Source organism: Oncorhynchus clarkii, chromosome 3 (assembly GCF_045791955.1).
Source record: "Oncorhynchus clarkii lewisi isolate Uvic-CL-2024 chromosome 3, UVic_Ocla_1.0, whole genome shotgun sequence".
Lineage (NCBI taxonomy): Eukaryota > Metazoa > Chordata > Actinopteri > Salmoniformes > Salmonidae > Oncorhynchus > Oncorhynchus clarkii.
Genome location: NC_092149.1, coordinates 35,258,885 through 35,278,601, shown reverse-complemented (window position 1 = coordinate 35,278,601; position 19,717 = coordinate 35,258,885). Strand labels below are relative to the sequence as shown.

The 19,717-nt window shown below is 43.7% G+C and overlaps 2 protein-coding genes across 9 annotated transcripts in view; both read right to left on the bottom strand.

Annotated features, from left to right (window-relative positions):
• Window positions 1–1,396: 1,396 nt before the first annotated feature.
• Window positions 1,397–16,884, bottom strand: LOC139394279 (peroxisomal targeting signal 1 receptor-like). Of its 5 annotated transcripts, XM_071142309.1 has the most exons (17): window positions 16,665–16,864; window positions 14,453–14,609; window positions 13,546–13,584; window positions 13,258–13,378; window positions 12,836–12,988; window positions 12,595–12,679; window positions 11,957–12,047; window positions 11,424–11,546; window positions 10,563–10,676; window positions 10,028–10,111; window positions 8,829–8,948; window positions 8,270–8,413; window positions 8,017–8,087; window positions 6,212–6,424; window positions 5,799–5,964; window positions 3,407–3,564; window positions 1,397–3,118 (listed from the first exon to the last, which is right to left on the bottom strand). In XM_071142309.1, exons 2-17 carry the CDS (start codon window positions 14,564–14,566, stop codon window positions 2,878–2,880), a joined length of 2,037 nt encoding a protein of 678 aa, XP_070998410.1. In that variant the 5' UTR covers window positions 14,567–14,609; window positions 16,665–16,864; the 3' UTR covers window positions 1,397–2,877. The 5 variants fall into 5 exon arrangements, with proteins under 5 accessions (XP_070998410.1, XP_070998417.1, XP_070998424.1 ...); XM_071142316.1 differs by lacking the exon at window positions 10,563–10,676 and having other exon boundaries at window positions 16,665–16,884; XM_071142323.1 differs by lacking the exon at window positions 11,424–11,546.
• A 468-nt stretch (window positions 16,885–17,352) lies between these two features.
• The window catches only part of LOC139394251 (calsyntenin-3-like), a 40,097-nt gene continuing 37,732 nt past the window's right edge, over window positions 17,353–19,717 (bottom strand). For all 4 annotated transcript variants that reach the window (XM_071142285.1, XM_071142280.1, XM_071142293.1 and 1 more), the window contains 2 exons: window positions 19,486–19,670; window positions 17,353–19,351 (listed from right to left, as the gene is read on the bottom strand). In XM_071142285.1, coding sequence (XP_070998386.1) covers window positions 19,202–19,351; window positions 19,486–19,670 — 335 coding nt within the window. In that variant the 3' untranslated portion in view covers window positions 17,353–19,201. The remainder of the gene's footprint in view (window positions 19,352–19,485; window positions 19,671–19,717) is intronic.

Below are 19,717 nucleotides of genomic sequence, written 5' to 3'. Positions count from 1 at the left end.
GGACTTGCTTCCATTCAGCCAAAAGAGCATTAGTGAGGTCAGGCACTGATGTTAGGCGATTAAGCCTGGCTCGCAATTGCCATTCCAATTCATCCCAAAGGTGTTCGATGGGGTTGAGGTCAGGGCTCTGTGCAGGCCAGTCAAGTTCTTACACACCGATCTCGACAAACCATTTCTCTATGGACCTCGCTTTTTCAATGGGGGGCATTTGTCATGCTGAAACAGGAAAGGGCCTTCCCCAAACTGTTGCCACAAAGTTGGAAGCACAGAATTGTCTAGAATGTCATTGATTGCTGTAGCGTTATGATTTCCTTTCACTAAGGGGCCTAGCTCGAAACCCTGAAAATCATTCCCAGACCATTGTTCCTCTTCCACCAAACTTTACAGTTGGCACTATGCATTGGGGCAGGTAGCATTCTCTTGGGATCCATCAAACCCAGATTCATCCGACGGACTGCCAGATGGGGAAGCGTGATTCATCAAGCCAGAAAATGTTTCTTCTGCTCCAGAGTCCAATGGTGGCGAGGTTGACGTCACTCCAGCCGACGCTTGGCATTACACACAGTGATCTTAGGCTTGTGTGCAGCTGCTCGGCCATGGAGACCCATTTCATGAAGCTCCCAACGAACAGTTCGTGCCGACGTTGCTTCCAGAGGCAGTTTGGAACTCAGTAGTGAGTGTTGCAACCAAGGACAGACAATTTTTACACATTACGTGCTTCAGCCCTCAGCAGTCCCGTTCTATGAGCTTGTGTGGCCTACCACTTCCTGGCTCAGCCGTTGTTGCTCCTAGACATTTCCACTTCACAATAACAGTACTTACAGTTGACCGGGGCAGGTCTAGCAGGGCAGAAATTTGACAAACTGACTTGTTGGAAAGGGGGCATCCTATGATGGTGCCACATTGAAAGTCACTGAGCTCTTCAGTAAGGCCATTCCACTGCCAATGTTTGTCTATGGCGATTGCATGGCTGTGTGCTCAACTTTATACACCTGTCAGCAACGTGTGTGGCTTAAATAGCCAAATCAACTCATTTGAAAGGGTGTCCACATACTTTGTATAGTGTATTTGAAAGCCGAATACTTTCCTTGTGAATACGTATGTGAAAGTACATGCCCCGCCTAAACCCCTTTGTACTTACAAGTACTTGTCCACTTGTAGTATGCTACTTACTATTCATAGAAAGAGCTGGATATGTGCAATTTAAAGTAGTCCCTGTAGCAGATACTCTTGGCTGAATAAACAAACTGCATTGAACATTTGCTTTTTCGTGCTGTAAAAGCAGCCCAATCCTGGGTCTGTTTGGGTCTGCTATCCTGCAACTGGCCAAGGAAAATACAAATATGGGAAATACTACCCTTTTAAACATGAAGAGTAGGCCTAATCAATGAGAGCATTTGTAGAGTCAGAGCTTTATTGCTGAATATCATATTAATCATTACAGTATGGTTAACTATTTTGAAAACAGTACAATAATTATATTACAGACAATATGGCAAAAAAAGCATTATTTTACAATTAAGCTAATTATTTTTACAACAAGGGCATTTGTCTGAAGAAAGAATGGTTGAGGGTGGGAAGAAGTGCAAAGACACCTAAAGAGGTCTTTGTACACCTCTTTCGGTATACCATCCCCTTCACACTGATGTCATCCTCTGTCCAAAGCCGAGTCATATTCATTCTTCCACACAGTAGCAATAGAAAATGAAAACAAGTGTTTCTTATTGGACAAATTCAGGTAGGTCCCTCCCCTTTTGCTTCCATTGGGTTACTACTAGCGAATACAACTCTGGTGTGTACAACTCATGTCAGCAGTCTCATTTCTCTTGAGTACTTCATTGATTGATGTCAATGATTGGACTGAGTACAAGTATAATTCATTCTCTAAAATAACGAGAGAAAAGCTCCAAAGCCAGATATCTATATTACTGTAATGGTCTCTTTTAACCTTCAGCAATTGATTCGGAATCAGTAAGCCAGCTTTACAATGTTTGAACGTCATATTTTCAAGGGGGAATAAAAAAAGGAAAAACAAAGATCCTCCAAACAAACAAGATCCTATCTTTTCTTTACATTATAGGAACATTCATCTCAACTTGATATTTTGCTTTACCACATCTGTGTTTTATTCCCTCTGGAAAACATAAGGTGCAAACTTTTCACTAGTATCCAATGTATGCATTCCATGGTTCATAGGGCTGAATGAAACTAAGGGAGTCACGTGACTCCTCAGTTTCAATAGGCATGACGATGCCTCGGATTATGAGGAACACAAGAACATCCCTGCACCAGTTGCTGAGGACAGAGGGTAACTAACCAGACATCTGGGAACTAGCCTGGGTGCCAGTCTGTTTCTGCTTTGTGTCAAACATGATAATGAAAAAAGTAGGAACCAACTGGAAACCAGGCTATGTCAGAGTGATCAGGGGAGGAAATAGTATGTATTCAATACACCTGGTATATACGGTGCATTTCCCTTGGTTGCTGAGACACATCAAAATGTCCTTCTCACCTCTCCTCCCTTTCGGCCAACTCTCCCCTTGTTACACATCATCCTACCTCTCTTCCTGAAAGGATTGGATAGGTATCAGGGTTGGTGTCAGTTCCATTTCAATTCAGGAAGTAAACTGACCCCAACCCTGGTAGTTATAAGCAAGATGGCAGAAATTCTACAAATGGAGCTACTTCCATGTTGTTTATACTTATCCAATAATTTCAGGTTTATATGAAGTGCCTATAGGGTTAGGGCTAGGGGGTTGTTTGGGGACAGAACCTCTCGCTCTCCAACTCTCCCAGACACCTTCCTCCCCTAAGTGCGCACTCACACACTATCAATTCTCCTCCTGCCCCTCTCCCCCCCGCGGCCCTCCCACACCTTCATTCCCCCTCCCTCTGACAGAAGTAGGAGAGCAGCGTGTCGAGGTCTCGCCGGTCGGCCGCCGCGTATAGCGAGCTCTCTCCCATCATGCTTAAGGCCATGCGCAGGGTGGACCAGATGTTGTCGGACATCATGGTGGCCGCGGCACCCCCTGGGGCCCGGCTGGCACTGACCGTCTCGCCCTCCCCCGATGCCTGCCGCTGCAGGGACAGGGCTTCCAGGAAGTGCTCCACGGCCTCTCTGTAAACCAGGAAGAGAATAGGGGTCAACTTGAAATTGTCATTGTGGTGCATTCAATAGATTTGTATTAAGGCAAAAATAATTATATTGTGAACAAAGTCAATACATTTTATAAAGTCCAAATTTCTACTCCTGGTATGACCTGAATCTACAACTTACCTTTGATGAACATAAGAAAGTGCAGTGTTTTAGGTGGTTTTGATCAAATATTATTTAAGAAAATGTATTGTGTGAATTTTGTTCTTGCACCATTTTGTATCTCTGGCCACAAAAGGCTCTCCCTCTCACCTGTGGGCTCCTAGGTTGACACAACTGATTCCCAGGTTGTACCGACTGCGGATGAAGCCTGGCTGCAGTTCCAGCGCCCTCCTGTAGGCGGCAACAGCCTCCTCTGAGCGGCTTCCATTGGCCAGGGTAGCGCCCAGTTTATTCCACAGCAGGTAGTCCTGAGAGAGAGGGAAACAGACAGAGGTCATGAGCTCCTGAATTAGTGTTGGATACATTGAGTTTCTCACACGGACTTATACAGAAAACTACCCTCTGCATTACGTAAACACCAACAACAAAAAAAACCACAAAAAAAACTTGATTTTGGACAAACCTACTTACTTATTTGCTGACTCTTACAAACCGGGGCTCATGAACTTAATTTTCCTCACAGACCATCCCCTTGCATGGCACAGTGCTATACGAGCACACTACCATTCTGTTAAGAAAGAGTATGAGCAAAGGGTGGAAACTAAGAATAATGGACAAAGAAGACCCTGACACTGACAAAGGTCATGTCAACCTGTACAGATCTGGAACAGTATTGGTGCAGGGCAGCCTCAAACCGTTTGCAGCAGGACTTCTACAAGATCAAAGAGAGAGAGCATAAGAAGCTCATCCTTGGACCACATCCCCACCCCATAGACGAGCAGCCCCATGAGGAGTGTGTCCCCCCCAGCCCTGAGCAAACCCAGGTCCCACAAATGCACTGCTCCCGCGTTGATCCGAGGGAGAAATGCGCCAAGCTGGAGACGAAGCTGGCGCAGCTCTTTGCTGTATCGAGCTGTTCAGAACACTCGAGACAGCAAAGACCCAGACAACAGACCAGCACAACAATACCCGCTGAACAAGACCCAGGGAGCTGAAGGAGGAGAGAGACAGCTGTCTGGATGAGGGAGAACAGCCCACCTCAGACTCCCCAGCACAGCCGGTAAAGACAAGAGTGAGAAAGAGAGAGAGTACATCTGCTCATTGCCACAAAAGGTGAGCTGAGTAAAATAGTTCAAGAGGGGGTAGTTAAGTATCTGTGAAAAAGGAAGGACAATCACAGAACAAAAGCAGAGGGGGGTAAATGCTACATGAGACTAGGGAGGGGTAGTTTCAGAGAGAAAAAAAGTAGGAATAGGGAAAGTTAAAAAGGGGAGGTAGACATACCGTTTGAAGAGGAGGAAAGTAATAGACCCTTTTGGAATACCTAAAAATGCATCCCCCCAGTCTCCCTCCTTCCTTCCTTTAAGTATTTGACGGTCTATGATTAAAACAATGAGGTATGGTCCACAGATCTAATTGAATCTGAACAACCCTCTAACTGGAACAGAATATGGAAAAATATGACCTTGGCATCCCATAATCCGAACCATCCATTTTTACATTTTAAGTTTGTTCACAGACTGTGTTTAACACCAAGAAAACATTTTACGATGAAATTGGCCCCCAACTCTCAACTGTTCACTGTGTCCCCTAAATCAGGTAGGCACATTCCTTCACATGATGTGGGAGGAGTGCCCTGCAGTTAAATGCTTCTGAATTTAAATATTCAATGCTTTGCATCTATTACGTTACTTAACGATGATAGCCCCTTGAATATCTCAATCAGTCAGAGAAGATTACTGCTGGCAGGCAGCACTGCTGCGAAACAAATGTTGGCTTAAAGATGGCAACCACCTCACTCTCTTGCATTTAACCAGTGGATAAAGTTACTATTAGAAGTTATAAACAGAATTATCGACCGTGAGAATGAATAGTGCAAATCAAGGAACAATTGAGGCCTGGACAAATATACTTGACTCTCTAAAGAACAATCTCAGCTAAAGCCCCACACATACATACAAACTAATTAAATATATATATTTGTCCAGGCCTCAATTGTTCCTTGACTTGGGCAGCCTCAAACTGTTTGCAGCAGGACTTCTATTTGAACTTTTGTTACTTTCTTTGCTTTCAGGCCCACAGGGAAAGGGTGATACGGAGGAGGGGGTCTCTGGTCGTCTTGGGAGAGGGCTGGGGGTGATTGGCGGGAATGTAAGGGGTGACTCAAGGGATGGATAAGTGGGAGGGGGACTGATAGGCAACTTTGGTTGCTGGATGGGAAGGGGTTATCTTTGTATGCATTTCTTTGTTTTTGCACCTGTAACCCACCGTCTGAAAAGAAAATCAAAGGTGGATCACAAGATTTTTTTACAATGGGATGGAACCAATTGCTTTCAGGTAACGATTAGCATACAGATCAGAAATTACTTCAAGGAAGCAAGCAAGGAAGGATGCAAGTATTTGAACACGTTTGAATTCATCAACTTTATGCTGTTTAAATAAAATTTGGCAAATCATAATCTAGTGTGTCTATTCTCCAAACACACATGAACCACAGATTGGTAAGAGTTACTGCTGTGAAGTGGATAACCTACTAGCGTACCTGTGGTGTGACAGAGAGGGCTGCTGTGAAACAGTCCACGGCCTTGTCATACTCCCCGCTCAGATTGAAGAGGACTCCCAGGCCACACTGTAGCTGGGGGTCGACGCGGGCGGGGTCAGAGTTCGCCGCACTGAGGAACAGGGACTGCACCTCTGTAAACAAAGAACTGAGAGTGGGGGAGGAAGGAGGGAGGCACAGAGATGGGGAAAACAGAGAAGGGAGAAGATTTAACAAGTGTAATATTTTAAACCAACAGATAGAATCCATGTTTTCGTAACATGAGAAAATACAGGAGAACGTCCTGTATTGCATATTTAGCATTTCATTTTGTGTTATATTCATTAGGAGTTCTAAGTACCATTTTGAATATACATGCACACCAAATTTGTACACAATGAAAAAGGTCCACTCACTCTGGCAGCAGTGAGCCAAATCTCTCCCGCTCTCTGGTCCCGCCGTCCTTCTCTCGCTCCCGTTCACTCTGCTCCAGGACTGGCCGGTACGCGGGGTTGTGCCTCAGCCAGTCGCGAAGGGTCTCACAGGCCTGCCTGTGCAGCGATTCGTTGGTGAAACTGACGGCCAGTGCCATCAGAGCGGTCAGGTTGTCCTTCTTCAACTCTATGCATCTAACGGCGAGAGAAGAAGAGCGAGCAAGAGACAGAGAGAAAAAAAAGGAGAGAAAGGTGAGAACCCGAGAAAATGTTGTCAGCCAACAAGTCGTCACAGGCATCATGTAACTTCAAGGACTTCCTATTTTGCACCCAAGTTCATGCTTATCATAGCATCTATGTATTTAAGCCACACATAAAACATGTCACACAGGAAACTACGTCCCAAACGGCACCCTTATTCTCTATGTCAGGGGTGTCAAACATACAAGCCAAAAGTTCAAAAGTTTGGGGTCACTTAAAAATTTCCTTGTTTTTGAAAGAAAAGCAAATTTTTTCAAATTGATCAGAAATACAGTGTAGATATTGTTAATGTTGTAAACATTATTGTAGCTGAAAACAGCTGATCTACATAGGTGTACAGAGGCCCATTATCAGCAACCATCACTCCTGTGTCCAATAGCACGTTGTTAGCTAATCCAAGTTTATAATTTTATAAGGCTAATTGATCATTAGAAAACCCTTTTGCAATTATGTTAGCAGTTATGTTAGCACAGCTGAAAACTGTGTTGCTGATAAAGAAGCAATAAAACTGTCCTTCTTTAGACTAGTTGAGTATCTGGAGGATCAGCATTTGTAGGTTTGATTACAGGCTCAAAATGGCCAGAAACAAGACCTTTCTTCTGAAACTCGTCAGTCTATTGTTGTTCTGAGAAATTAAGGCTATTCCATGCAAGAAATTGCCAAGAAACTGAAGATATCTGGGTTGGCGCCCCCCCTTGGGTTGTGCTGTGGCGGAGATCTTTGTGGGCTATACTCTGCCTTGTCTCAGGATGGTAAGTTGGTGGTTGAAGATATCCCTCTAGTGGTGTGGGGGGCTGTGCTTTGGCAAAGTGGGTGGGGTTATATCCTTCTTGTTTGGCCCTGTCCGGGGGTGTCCTCGGATGGGGCCACAGTGTCTCCTGACCCCTCCTGTCTCAGCCTCCAGTATTTATGCTGCAGTAGTTTATGTGTCGGGGGGCTAGGGTCAGTTTGTTATATCTGGAGTACTTCTCCTGTCCTATTCGGTGTCCTGTGAATTTAAGTGTGCTCTCTCTAATTCTCTCTTTCTTTCTCTCTCTCGGAGGACCTGAGCCCTAGGCCCATGCCTCAGGACTACCTGACATGATGACTCCCTGACATGATGACTCCTTGATGTCCCCAGGCCACCTGGCCGTGCTGCTGCTCCAGTTTCAACTGTTCTGCCTTATTATTATTGGACCATGCTGGTCATTTATGAACATTTGAACATCTTGGCCATGTTCTGTTATAATCTCCACCCGGCACAGCCAGAAGAGGACTGGCCACCCCACATAGCCTGGTTCCTCTCTAGGTTTCTTCCTAGGTTTTGGCCTTTCTAGGGAGTTTTTCCTAGCCACTGTGCTTCTACACCTGCATTGCTTGCTGTTTGGGGTTTTAGGCTGGGTTTCTGTACAGCACTTTGAGATATCAGCTGATGTACGAAGGGCTATATAAATACATTTGATTTGATTTTGATTTGAATATGGTGCCACTTGGGACACACTTGGGACTTCTCTCCAGTCAGTGAGGCTGCTATTCCATCTCTTTACCTGCGGAGGGCACTGATGGCTGCAAACTCTTGTTCGTTCTCTGCCTGACAGGTTCCCAGATATTGCCATGCCTAAAAAAAAGAAGCGGGGGAAAAAAAAAGAGAGTGCTTAGTTCTCTTACCTCTTCACCCACCTAATGCTAGCAGGGTAGGAAAGAATCCCCTTAGTCGCCAGCGCTTGTTATCCAGAAATAATTTCACCTTGAGATAATATTATATCGGAGTTATTAATTAGTAATTAATGAGTGTCTCACCAGCTGGTTGTCTGGTTCTCTCTGTACGGCGCTCTCAAACAGGCGCACGGCCCCGGGGATGTCCCCTGCCTCCATCCTCCTCACCCCCTCAGCAAGGGGGTCCTGGTGGGACATGTACGGGTTGTCCTCCTCAAACTGGTACCCCTGGAGGGGGTGAGAGAGCGACGGAGGGAAAGAGAAAGAAAGGGAGGAGGAAAGAGAGAGAGAGTTGAATCATGAACAGCAACTTAGCAGACAAGACAAGGCAGATTTTTTTTTAGCCTGGACAGGTAGAAATGCTGAACTTATTCATTGTGATCTGAAAGGCAAAACTTATCCTTAACTAAAAACAAACCCTTATTTTAACCAGGTAAGTTGACTGAGAACACTTTCTCGATTACAGCAACAACCTGGGGAAGAGTTAGAGGGGAGAGGAGGTGGGATACATGAGCCAGTTGGAAGCTGCGGATGATTAGGCGGCCATGGACACCGGGGTTAACACCCCATCTCTTACGATAAGTGCCTCCTACTGGCCCTCCAACTCCCCTTCCACAGGTGGATAGGAAGCTATGTCAAGTACCTTGTCGTAGGAGCTACTGAGCATCTGGTCAAAATCGGAGAGCCAGGGGTGACTTTCTGCATCTCTCTTGGCCATCTCCTCCCACTCCTGCTGCAGCTTCTCCCAGAAGTCCAAGTCGCTCTGATACAGAGGAACAGTTACAATGTCAAAGTCAGAGGACAAATGGAGCTGCTGGGCATCTCCATCATATCAGTTGCTGTGGGAAACCCCCTAACATTAACATTGGTCCAAACCACTATTTTTATGGGATGCCCAAGGGTCAATGTGAACTTTGATAAAGGTTATATATACAGTGTACTTTAAACCTGATGTGTGAAGTGAAAATGTGCAATGGCATTATTAGTGCAATATTGTATATGTAAAGAGCTTAATACATACTGAACACAAATATAAACAAAACATGTAGTGTTGGTCCCATGTTTCATGAGCTGAAATAAAAGATCCCAGAACCTTTCCATACGCACAAAGCTTATTTCTTTCGAATGTTGTGCAAAATGTGTTTACATCTCTGTTAGTGAGTACGTCTCCCTCCTTTGCCAAGATAATCCATCCCCCTGACAGGTGTGGCTTATCAAGAAGCTGATTAAACAGCGTGATCATTACACAGGTGCACCTTGTGCTGGGGACAATAAAAGGCCACTCTAAAATGTGCAGTTTTGTCACACAACACGACAGATGTCTCAAGTTGAGGGAGCGTGCAATTGGCATGCTGACTGCAGGAATGTCCACCAGAGCTGTTGCCAGATAATTGAATGTTCATTTCTCTACCATAAGCCTTCAACGCCATTTTAGAGAATTTGGCAGTGCGCCCAACCGGCCTCACAACCGCAGACCACGCGTAACCACGCCAGCCTAGGACCTCCACATTCGGCTTCTTCACCTGCGGGATCGTCTGAGGGAGTGATGAGGACTATTTCTGTTTGTAATAGAAGACCTTTTGTTGGGAAAAACTCCTTCCGATTGGCTGAGCCTGGCTCCCCAGCAGGTGGGTCTTGCTCCCAAGTGGGTGGGCCTATGCCCTCCCAGGCCTACCCATGGCTGCACCCTTGCACAGTCATGTGAAGATTAGGGCATAATGAATTGATTTGGACATAGGCTGGAATTATTCTTGATAGATACAATTTGGAAGATGTTTAAAAAGACATTTATGATAATTATTCTGTTATCTTTCCTATTGTATTGTCCTGTATCTCTCTTACCTCCACAGCAGCTTTAGCTTGCTGGAAATCTGGACCTGCAGTGGCAAACTCATCTACCCATGATTCTGCTGACTCCACTGAGACCTGAACAGGAAGGAAGAGGTAGCAATGGCAGATGTGGACACCAAGTTGTCCATAACTCGATAACAACACTTAAAGTGGGACTTTGAGGTTGTGACAGTGAAGGAGAAGCAGAAAAAGATAGGGAAGAAGGATGAGTGGAAGACAAGATAAAGGAATGGGAAGAAGTAAAACATCAGAGAACCACACCCATTCCCTTTCTCCCCTACAATTTACACACCTTCAGTGCAGGTCATTTTTACCATTTTTACTAAAACAATGCATCTTCCTTGGGTTTACAAAGTGCTAAGAAACTACGGGACAAACTACAGTGGGCACAACCTTCTGCCACTAAAAACAGCCATCCAACTGCCGCAAAAAAAGGCAGATGAAAAATATAATCAGCTCAACTTTCTTGACAGAAAGCCGGTTGCGGAACCACTGGGCAGTATTGCCATTGCGTCAGGGGTCCTACCTGCTTGACGACAGAAGCCCATTGATGTGCCTGTTTAGCCTTAGCTTTGGCAATCTTCTGATCCCACTCTTGGGTTGTCGAGGGTAAAGTCCCTCCCCCAGTCTCCTCCAGGAACTATGGCAACCAGGGAGCGGAGAACGGGGGGAGGCGTGATTGTTTTGTCGCAGGCGTGAGGCATTGGGTTTTTGTTTTGGGAGGGGTGAGGACGGAGGAGTTTTAATTTGGTACAAATGAATGCGTGTTGTTAATCGAAGGAGGGGAAAGCCAAGAGTTCACGGCAGGGTTGAAGGGGGAAAAAATAGATGTCACAGTTAAAAAGGGCAACCATGAGAACTCCTATGACTACATACACCAGGGCTGGGATCTAATTCAGGAAATGACTTGGAATTCAACTCATGATGAAAACAATACAAAAATGCCTATTATTATTTTTCAATCCCCTACCGGAATTGAAAAATAATTTCCCACAACCCTGTTTTAATAACATACGACTTCACCTGATAAGGGGAACTGGAAGTCTGATTCAAGACGGGAACAGCTATGATGATTTTCATTGGCAGAAGTTGGCTGATAGAAATCACATGTATTGAAAGGACAATGCTCTCTTTTCCACAATAAATGATTTCTACACGTACCATTTCCAAATTATACATTGTACAGCCTAGTGCAAGGCTCACATACAGAAAAGTTCATGGCCATCACTTGGTTATGTAGTTAATAACAATTGCAGGAGTCTGCACCAAATACTGGGATGTGGGGGGGTCATGAGGCACAAAATGAGGACGCTTGAGCCAAGATGGCTCCCTGTAGGTTGACAGTTGCACCCTTCCCCTTGTGTCTTCAATGGAAGTTGGGTCCTACCTGGTTGAGGTTGGAGGCCCAGTTCTGAGCCTCCTTGGCCTGAGCTCTATCTGTGTGCTGTTTGCCTGCTCTGTCCTCCACTGTGACACTGCCCTCGCCAATCTGCCTAATGAACCGCAGGAACTACAGTGCAACACAACAACAACATAACAATGACACAATATCCATTATGGCTTATGGACCTAGATTGGTCATGAAATCAGTTTGTGCTTTAACCAAATCCCAAATAATGACAGAGGACTTGGATACCACACAAACAGTTCTGAAGGCCAGGTTGTAAAGAGTCACTATGCTACTACGGTCCATCACAACAAAATGCTTTCCCATGAAACATTTTGATGTCTAATTGACTACAAAGAAGTGTGTCTCACTGAACACTTCAAAAGAAACGGCTACAACTACAATTATCCTGTTATTGCAAAGCTACATTACTTCTATGGGCAAAGAATGGGGAAAGGGTATGGGGATAGATATGTAGAAAAAAGTATGAAACACACGCGACACGGAAATAACACACACACACACACACACACCTCAGTGTTCTGTAACTTGGGGTCATTGACCTTTGCGACCAGCTCATTGGCTGTTTGCTTCAGTTCGTCTCCTGGTAGGTACTCTTTCGTCCTATTGGATTTACAAACATTAACATCAAAGGGTTAATTTAAACAGCTAACTGAGTATCAAACAGTGATTATTTGAAAGAACAAGTGGGTTAAAGAGACCATGTACATTTTACATAATCACACTGTATCCTTGTAAATATATTGGAATTTAAATGCATTGTCTCTTTTCACAATACATATCCAATAAGGATGGAATCAAATGACACTTTTGAATACCTAATTAAATGACTGCTACTTACGGAGTAAACGCATTACATACACACACTAAAAGCCTGTGTGCGGGATTTACTGGCTTTAATTGTCTTTCTTGACTTAGAGTTATGCAATGACTTCAATTCACTAGCACAAAGCTATGTTACGGCCAAAGCCCTTATAAAGTGAATGCAACAACACAGAGTTCTGAGAGGATGACGTCAAGGATTTTAAGACACACTTAGCGGCTCAACATCACAATCTTCTCTGGAACATTCTCAAGGTTTCTCCAAATGTCGCTGTATCTATCTACGTGTCCCTTGCTCTCCTCTTTTTCTCTGTCTCTCCATTATTACCAGTCTTGCTCCCTCTCTCCCAGGTCTCCGAGCCATAGCTTCTCCTCTGACTGCTCCAGATACTCCTCTGCCCAACGCCCGGGATCTGAGAAAGAGAGGAGAAAGAGAAGAGAAAGAGGGGAGAAAGGGAAAGAGAGTAAGATACAGATTATTTCTCTACATGTTAGAAGTTGTGGCCACAAAGTACATTCAAACAAATGGTTGGCAATTGTGCCTACCATTGACATTCCAAAAAATGTACCTGTGCCATCGGTGATAAACTCTCTGGTCCAATCAGCGTCGGCCGGGTCTCCAAGTCCCGCCTGCCCCGATGAGGCGGCGGCAGCGGCATCTGCTCCCGACAGAAACTCAGACGTCCAATCACCAGACAGGGCCAACGCAGCCACACCCGGAGCTACGGACAGGACAGGAGGGAACGGGTGTTGTTTTCTTCACACGTTGGTAAAAGAAAGTGTGTTTTTCAGTGTAAGTACTTGGATGGAAGGGACAGGAAAACGTAATAAACAGGTGTCTTGAAGTGTCAACGTATGTTCCAAAACCTGTGGGGTAACAATATGGAAGTGCTGCCGGGCAGCTGGACAGGCACACCGCAAATCTTTAATAGTGTTGCTTCTGCTGCGTTGGAGAGTATAATAGGGTATACTATTACTGCTGTGTGTGTACCTCTCTGTGGAGCCTGTCTGTAGCTCTGCTGATCAATCTGCTGCATTTCCTCCAGTAACTGGCCCATGTCGAAGCTGTGAGGGGGCCGTGGAGGCGCCTGCTGCATGAACTCATTCACCAACTGGGACACACACACATGCAGAAGAGGTCATCAAACGCTAGCCTATTCAATAACGATTAACAAACCTCACATGAATGAAACGTGCTTTCATATTCCTTTTTTCAGAATATGTAGACAGAGCACAACAGTTCAAATCAAGAGGACAGGGAAGGTAATATGAGACTGACCTCTTCTTCTGTTGCTATTTCAATGGGTGTAGGGGGAATCTAGGAGAAAAAGAGGGATGAAAGTGATACTGTGAGATATATTTGTGAAAGCTATAGTACAACTAAGTTGCAGTATCTTGTCTAAGTTGTCAAGGTCATGGTTGCTCCACTACTACAGCTAAAACGGCGTGACCAAGTCAAAAGATCTGACCCATATTACAGGCACAACATTTATCTTCCTATAGCGAATCGCCGGGACCACATTTTACATTCAGAAACCATGTTGGGGGCCATTTTAAAACTACTCGCATGTCGTAAACCATTTGTTTACACTTTGTTACCTCGTTGGCTAGCTAGCTAATAAACTGTTAACTTTACCAGTATAGCCAAACATTTGGGGGCACAGAAAGAAAGGAAAATGCATAGGTTCTTCAGGAGATCAAAGAAATCACAAACCTGATGTTTTTATAGAGACAGTGTACAATTTTAAATGTAATGCATCTCAATAGGAAAATAGTGCTTTTAAACAATGTAGAAACCTAATATTCCACAAATTACTTAGTAATTTCATTTGAACTTTTATAATAAATGTATTTACAGTGTTACATATTAATTTATAGGGCATAACATGTGCTTAAAGTAGATAGAATTCATATAGGCTGTATCTCAATCATTGTTTTAAAATCTCAGTTCTGGTGCTCATAAATTTCATGTCGTGCTCCTAACTTTTTTTAAAATTTGGGAGCACCAGTGTTACCAATGAAAATGTTACATTTAGAGCCCTGGATGGGCCCCACCATTGACCAGGAAAAATAACTCTCAATGCAACATGGTCAATAACAAACTAATAATATACAAAACATAAAACATGGATTACAGTACATATTCCATACATTCTTTATTCTAATTTCTACAGGTGATTACTCACAGTGGGCGTTGACCTGTGCCTCCAAGCTCCTCCCTCCTGGGTCATATGACCCGTCAGCTTCATGAGAGGATTGGCTCCCCCACACTCCCCCTCCACCAGCTCCCGCATCGCCATGGCAACAGCGGGCAGCGGCGTATCCAATCAGATCACCTTAGAACTGAAGAGAGGAAAAAGTTAATAAAAACATTGACTTATCCATTAAATGATGGATGGAATTATTTTAACATTCCAAACATTTTACATCTAATTTACTCAGTTTGATAATATCACATTCAGGATCCTGCCTGGGTGCCAGACTCTTTCTGCATTTGTTGAGGTGCCTAACAAGACAAAACATGTGAGCTATTAAGCAGAGATAGACCGGCACCAACACTATTCATGGTCCCATGCAAGACAGCTCAGGATAAACCATTTGAATACAAAGAGGGCGTACCGGTATCAAGAAAAACATAAGAAAAATGTGACTGTCCGCTCACTGTTGGGCAGTCATTTACCTTCCTACTACAGCTAGGCTATCCTTTTCTCCAGCTCCTGTGCAGTGTTTGGACGTGCGTCATCACTCTTTTCAACCTTTCACATCAATCAAAGCAACAGGAGAGAACTGTTTGAGATATATGGAGGTCTATTTGAGGATGAAAGGGCTAGCCAGGCCAAATTGAAATCTCATCCCGGGTGCCCAATGAATCATAGTCCTCTCCTAATCTAACATGCTCTATCTGTTGGATTTTAACTAACACACACACACACACACACACACGACTGATGCCCTCCAAGGATACCAAAAATGTAGCAAGAAGTCAAAGAATGAAAATAGCCTTGAGCTTCATTTTCACTCTTCCAACTGGCTTTTCAGTCTAACTCACTCTTTAAATACACACCTGGCCCTTTAAGTGACAGAAAACATTCAAGGGTGACAACCAACAGTCAATGCAACTCCCTCTACTGCAAAGCTGTAGTAATATTCCCCGATCCACAGTCCTCTCCCCCACAACAGTGTGTCACTGCAATCAAATGTCGGAGAGAGAGACAAACCTGCTGTTCACATAGCAGACCTACTATCTAGGCCAACAACAGATGTACATAGATAGTGGCCTACTCAACTTCACTAAACCTCTCAGACAAACACAATTATGACCATTTCTATAATGCAGTCAGTCCTAGAGCTGAGAAGTTAAGCCCTTTCCCATTCCACCATTTTACTACAATTCAAGAATGAACAGAACCAGACACACACAACTGCAGGTAACCTTGCCCCCCAAAATAAGGGGAGACAAGGCTGTACCCTGTCCACAGGTGGTCCAGTAACTACACTAGGGTTTAGATTTAAGGATTTCTTTCCACTGACCCAAACAGATGCTGTACGATTAGGGCCTTGGTAAGAGGATTATAGACAGATATTAATAAACACTGTCACACACACACACACGATGTGCAATACTGTGGATAGAAGAGACCGTCTTAATGAATATGTATGGCCCCAAAATGAGTGAGTGTGCAGGAGTTTAATTCAGTTAGTAGGTAGGTATTCATTGTTATGTGTCATACTTGGCACTGTATGACAGCATGCTGTAGCTATATTGGCTCTACAGCAAAATATAAGTTGGCTTCTCAAGTTGAGACTGTGTGCATGAAAATGTTATGATGAAGGGATGATGCTTTGTCATGTTGAAACATAAGGTTAGCATTGCTATGCTTTTACCTGAAAACCACCAGCTGAGAATTCAAAGAGCACCATAAAGCGAACCATTGCCATCAGATAGCAGTAGGTACTATAGATACTATCTACTACACTAACTAGCTACTATACCGCACACATCCTACTACACCATGGCAATAGTCCATGCACAAAAGTTAAGAGGGAGGCATGTCTTAGCCAATTTTCGATGTATAAGGTCGCATTACATAAATTCATGTCCTCCCAACTAGCACTGTAACGATAAAACAGTGACTTTACACAATATATGTACTGTATGCCAGCTAGCTAGCTAGCTAACGTATTTAGTGTTTAGTGGGTGTAGCTAGCTAATTACGGTTAGTTAGAGAGCGTTGAGATTGCAAAATACATTCAGTAAAACATTGAACGCTATCTAGTTGCGTGGCTAGCTACCTGTTTGCTACAATGCATGTTGATGACCAAATGCTAGCAAGTTAACAGTTAGCTACAAAAATGTGACAGACCATTATTCGACTGAGAGCATAATGTTCTACTCACCACAACCTACTGCTGACTGTAGACCTTCCTACTATCCTCTTCTCCTAATTGTCTACTTTGAAAATAATAAATAGCTGGCACATTAAGACACCAGCAAAGCTACTGAGTGTGAAAGTAAATCTTTACCCGTGTTTATTAGCGCGTGTCTCTTTATTTACCTCCTGCTCTTTCCCCCATGACCCACAAAAATCTCCACAGACGCACAGCTAATCCTGCAAGGCGTATTCTCGAACAGCGTCGACGTAGTCGTTGACTGACAGACAATACGGAATGTGCGCAGAACGAGCTTGTGCGTGTGTAAACGCTGCAGATCGACGTTGCCATTTATGCCAAGGAATATTGTAACATTCTCATACTGTTCGATTAAGGTGCAATCTCTGGCTACATTGGTGAAACAATTTAACGAAAGGGGGGTAAAATTGACATTGATTGACAGTGGGCGAAGTACGCAAGGGAAAGCAAGGTTTGCGTATATTATTGTGCAAGATATGAATTAATTGCAAAGTCCAACAAATTTGTCCTGCTTTGTGGCAACGTCATTTTCTGTCTCAAACTGGTTATTCCAGATATATGTAGGCTTTTACCAAGGAATTTGTGTATTCTCTCAAACCATCCAAAAAGTACTCAGAAGATGGTAGTGATTGTGAAATATTTTCAAATGGATTATTTACTTAAAAAACAGGCAGCATTTAGACCTCATCAGAGTGTTTTATTATGAACTTTTAAATGTTTTCAGACAGTTATCAATAACAATAATCTTCATAATCCATGTTGTCATTGTATCAATAATTAAAGTTAATGTCCCAATAGTAATAATATAAGTAATTAATGCAATTTGTTTTCCATAATATTACACTGAAAAACAACAGGCTTTATTTACTGACAGGTTTATCACTGCACATTGACACACAGACAGACAGCAATAAACACAGAGGGGGGAAGTGAGGGAGGGATGGAGGGAGGTGCACCAAAGAGATGGTGGGGACTGGCACGAAAACAAAAAGACAAGAGGGAAAGTGGAGCTGGGGAAGAGAGAACGATTTGAGAATATTCTAAGGTGTGAAAGAAGGAAGGAATGAGAGAGAGAGGTGACAGAGTAGCTATTTACCAATGTTCCCTCCATTTACTGTGATTCAGATATGAACACGATTTTAAATTACAACAATTCAACACACAAATGAATACACTCATCAAGTCAGGAATCATCATCCTTATTTCTACTACTACTATTATTATTATTATTATTAGTACTCCGTATTCTGATGGTGTAACCTTAAAAATATACAACAGCTGGTCAAATGATAAAACAGTGTAATTGGTAATAAATAATATGTATATGCAGCTCCCTCTTTAAGAGTGCAGACAGAGAGCAAGCGTTGACTGCAATAATAATAATAATAACAATAATTGTATGTACAGAAAATGTAATACAATCAAAACTGCCCAAGCTGAGCTGACATTCTGGATACAGCAGGTGTTGTGGCGCGGGTGTGTCTTTGTCGTGAGATTGTTACGAGAGCGGTGGGTGGTGAGTGTGCAATGGTGTGTGTGTGTGTGTGTGGGGGGGTCGCTCAGTCGAGTCACTGGGGTTGTGGTGAGGGTCAGAGGTTACTCTATGCCCTTATCATCAGCCTGTTTGGTTGTCTTGCAAAACCTTACAATGAAAGGGTTCTACCAAGCAATACGATTTAACGTTTAAAAGTCTACCCTGACAAAAGGAAAGTTCTGAAAATGTACGCTTTTGCGTGGACAATTTATTTGATCTAATTTAGCACATCACATACAGTATTGTGAAGCACATCGTACATAGTGTGTAAAAATCAGCTAGAACCCTATAATTGTATGTTTTTTCATATTAAGGTTACTATGAATGTGGAACTGAGCTGGAGTCAGATCTGGGGGGGGGGGGGGGGGGGGGGCATGTTTTTGGAAGTTGAGGAATGTATAGAGAGAAAGAGCGAGAGAGAGAGATTGTGCAGCAAAAAGACAACTAGATTAAATCTAGAGGTGTGTGGGATAGCGTCAGGATCAGGGTTTGTGTCTATATGTGAAGAGCCTACACAAGGCTTTGTGTGAATCGATTGCTTCAATATTCATTTTGTGTGGTGGGCAAAGGTGTCTGAAGTGTGATATGGAGATAGTAAAACATATACAATCCTAACTTCACAACTAAGTTATGTAGCCTCGGTCCAGCCTGTCTCACACAGACTTCCAGGACAATGTCAATTCCCTGTGAGTTAGGAATTAGTGCACCACATACAATTTTTGTTGGTTGTTTTGGTCAGGCGGTTAGAGTATACTGTATATATTGTGCCGTAGAACATTTACGTGGTGAAAGATTCAATGCCCTGTTATTGGCTATAGACCACTAATGGTGCTGTGGTGTTGCGGAAATACAGTGTGCGTTATTGTACTTTTACATTCCATAGACTAGAGGTGTCAGCAGTTTTCGATATTTAAACGCTTTGAGGTGAGTGGCGAGCCGTTTTGTGGTTTCCATGGAAATGAGTGCTTCCAGAGAGAGAGAGACGATTGGCTTAGTAGCGACGGGGGTTGCCGTCTCTGCCCTCTTTCTTGATGATGATTCGCTGGTCGTCGTTGGCGTCATCGGGTGACTCCACCACTTCCTCGTCCTCCTCCCCTTCACCTTCGGTGTCAGCTGAGATGCCCATACGAGACTCATAGGACTGAGAGATAAATAAATTATAAAATAATCTTTCAAATAAATCGTCTCTCCTCTTAAACCAAACTCAAAACTTCCACACTGAAATAAATAAATACAAATCTATTCCATTCCACAAAAACACAGTTAGGTCTTTACCTCCATGGGGTTGACGATGATGGTGAGGGCAGAGTCATCCCATTGGCCGCTATCCTCCTTAGACCCTCCCCCGGTGCCCTCGCCACGGCGGTGGATGGAGCGGATTCGAAACACTCCCAGGATCACCATGACAACCAGGAAGCCCACGCACACCATGATGATGACTGTGGCCGCTCCTGGCACCACTGTCAGAGGAAATTAAGAGTTTTATATGAATCTTTCAGCCACCATC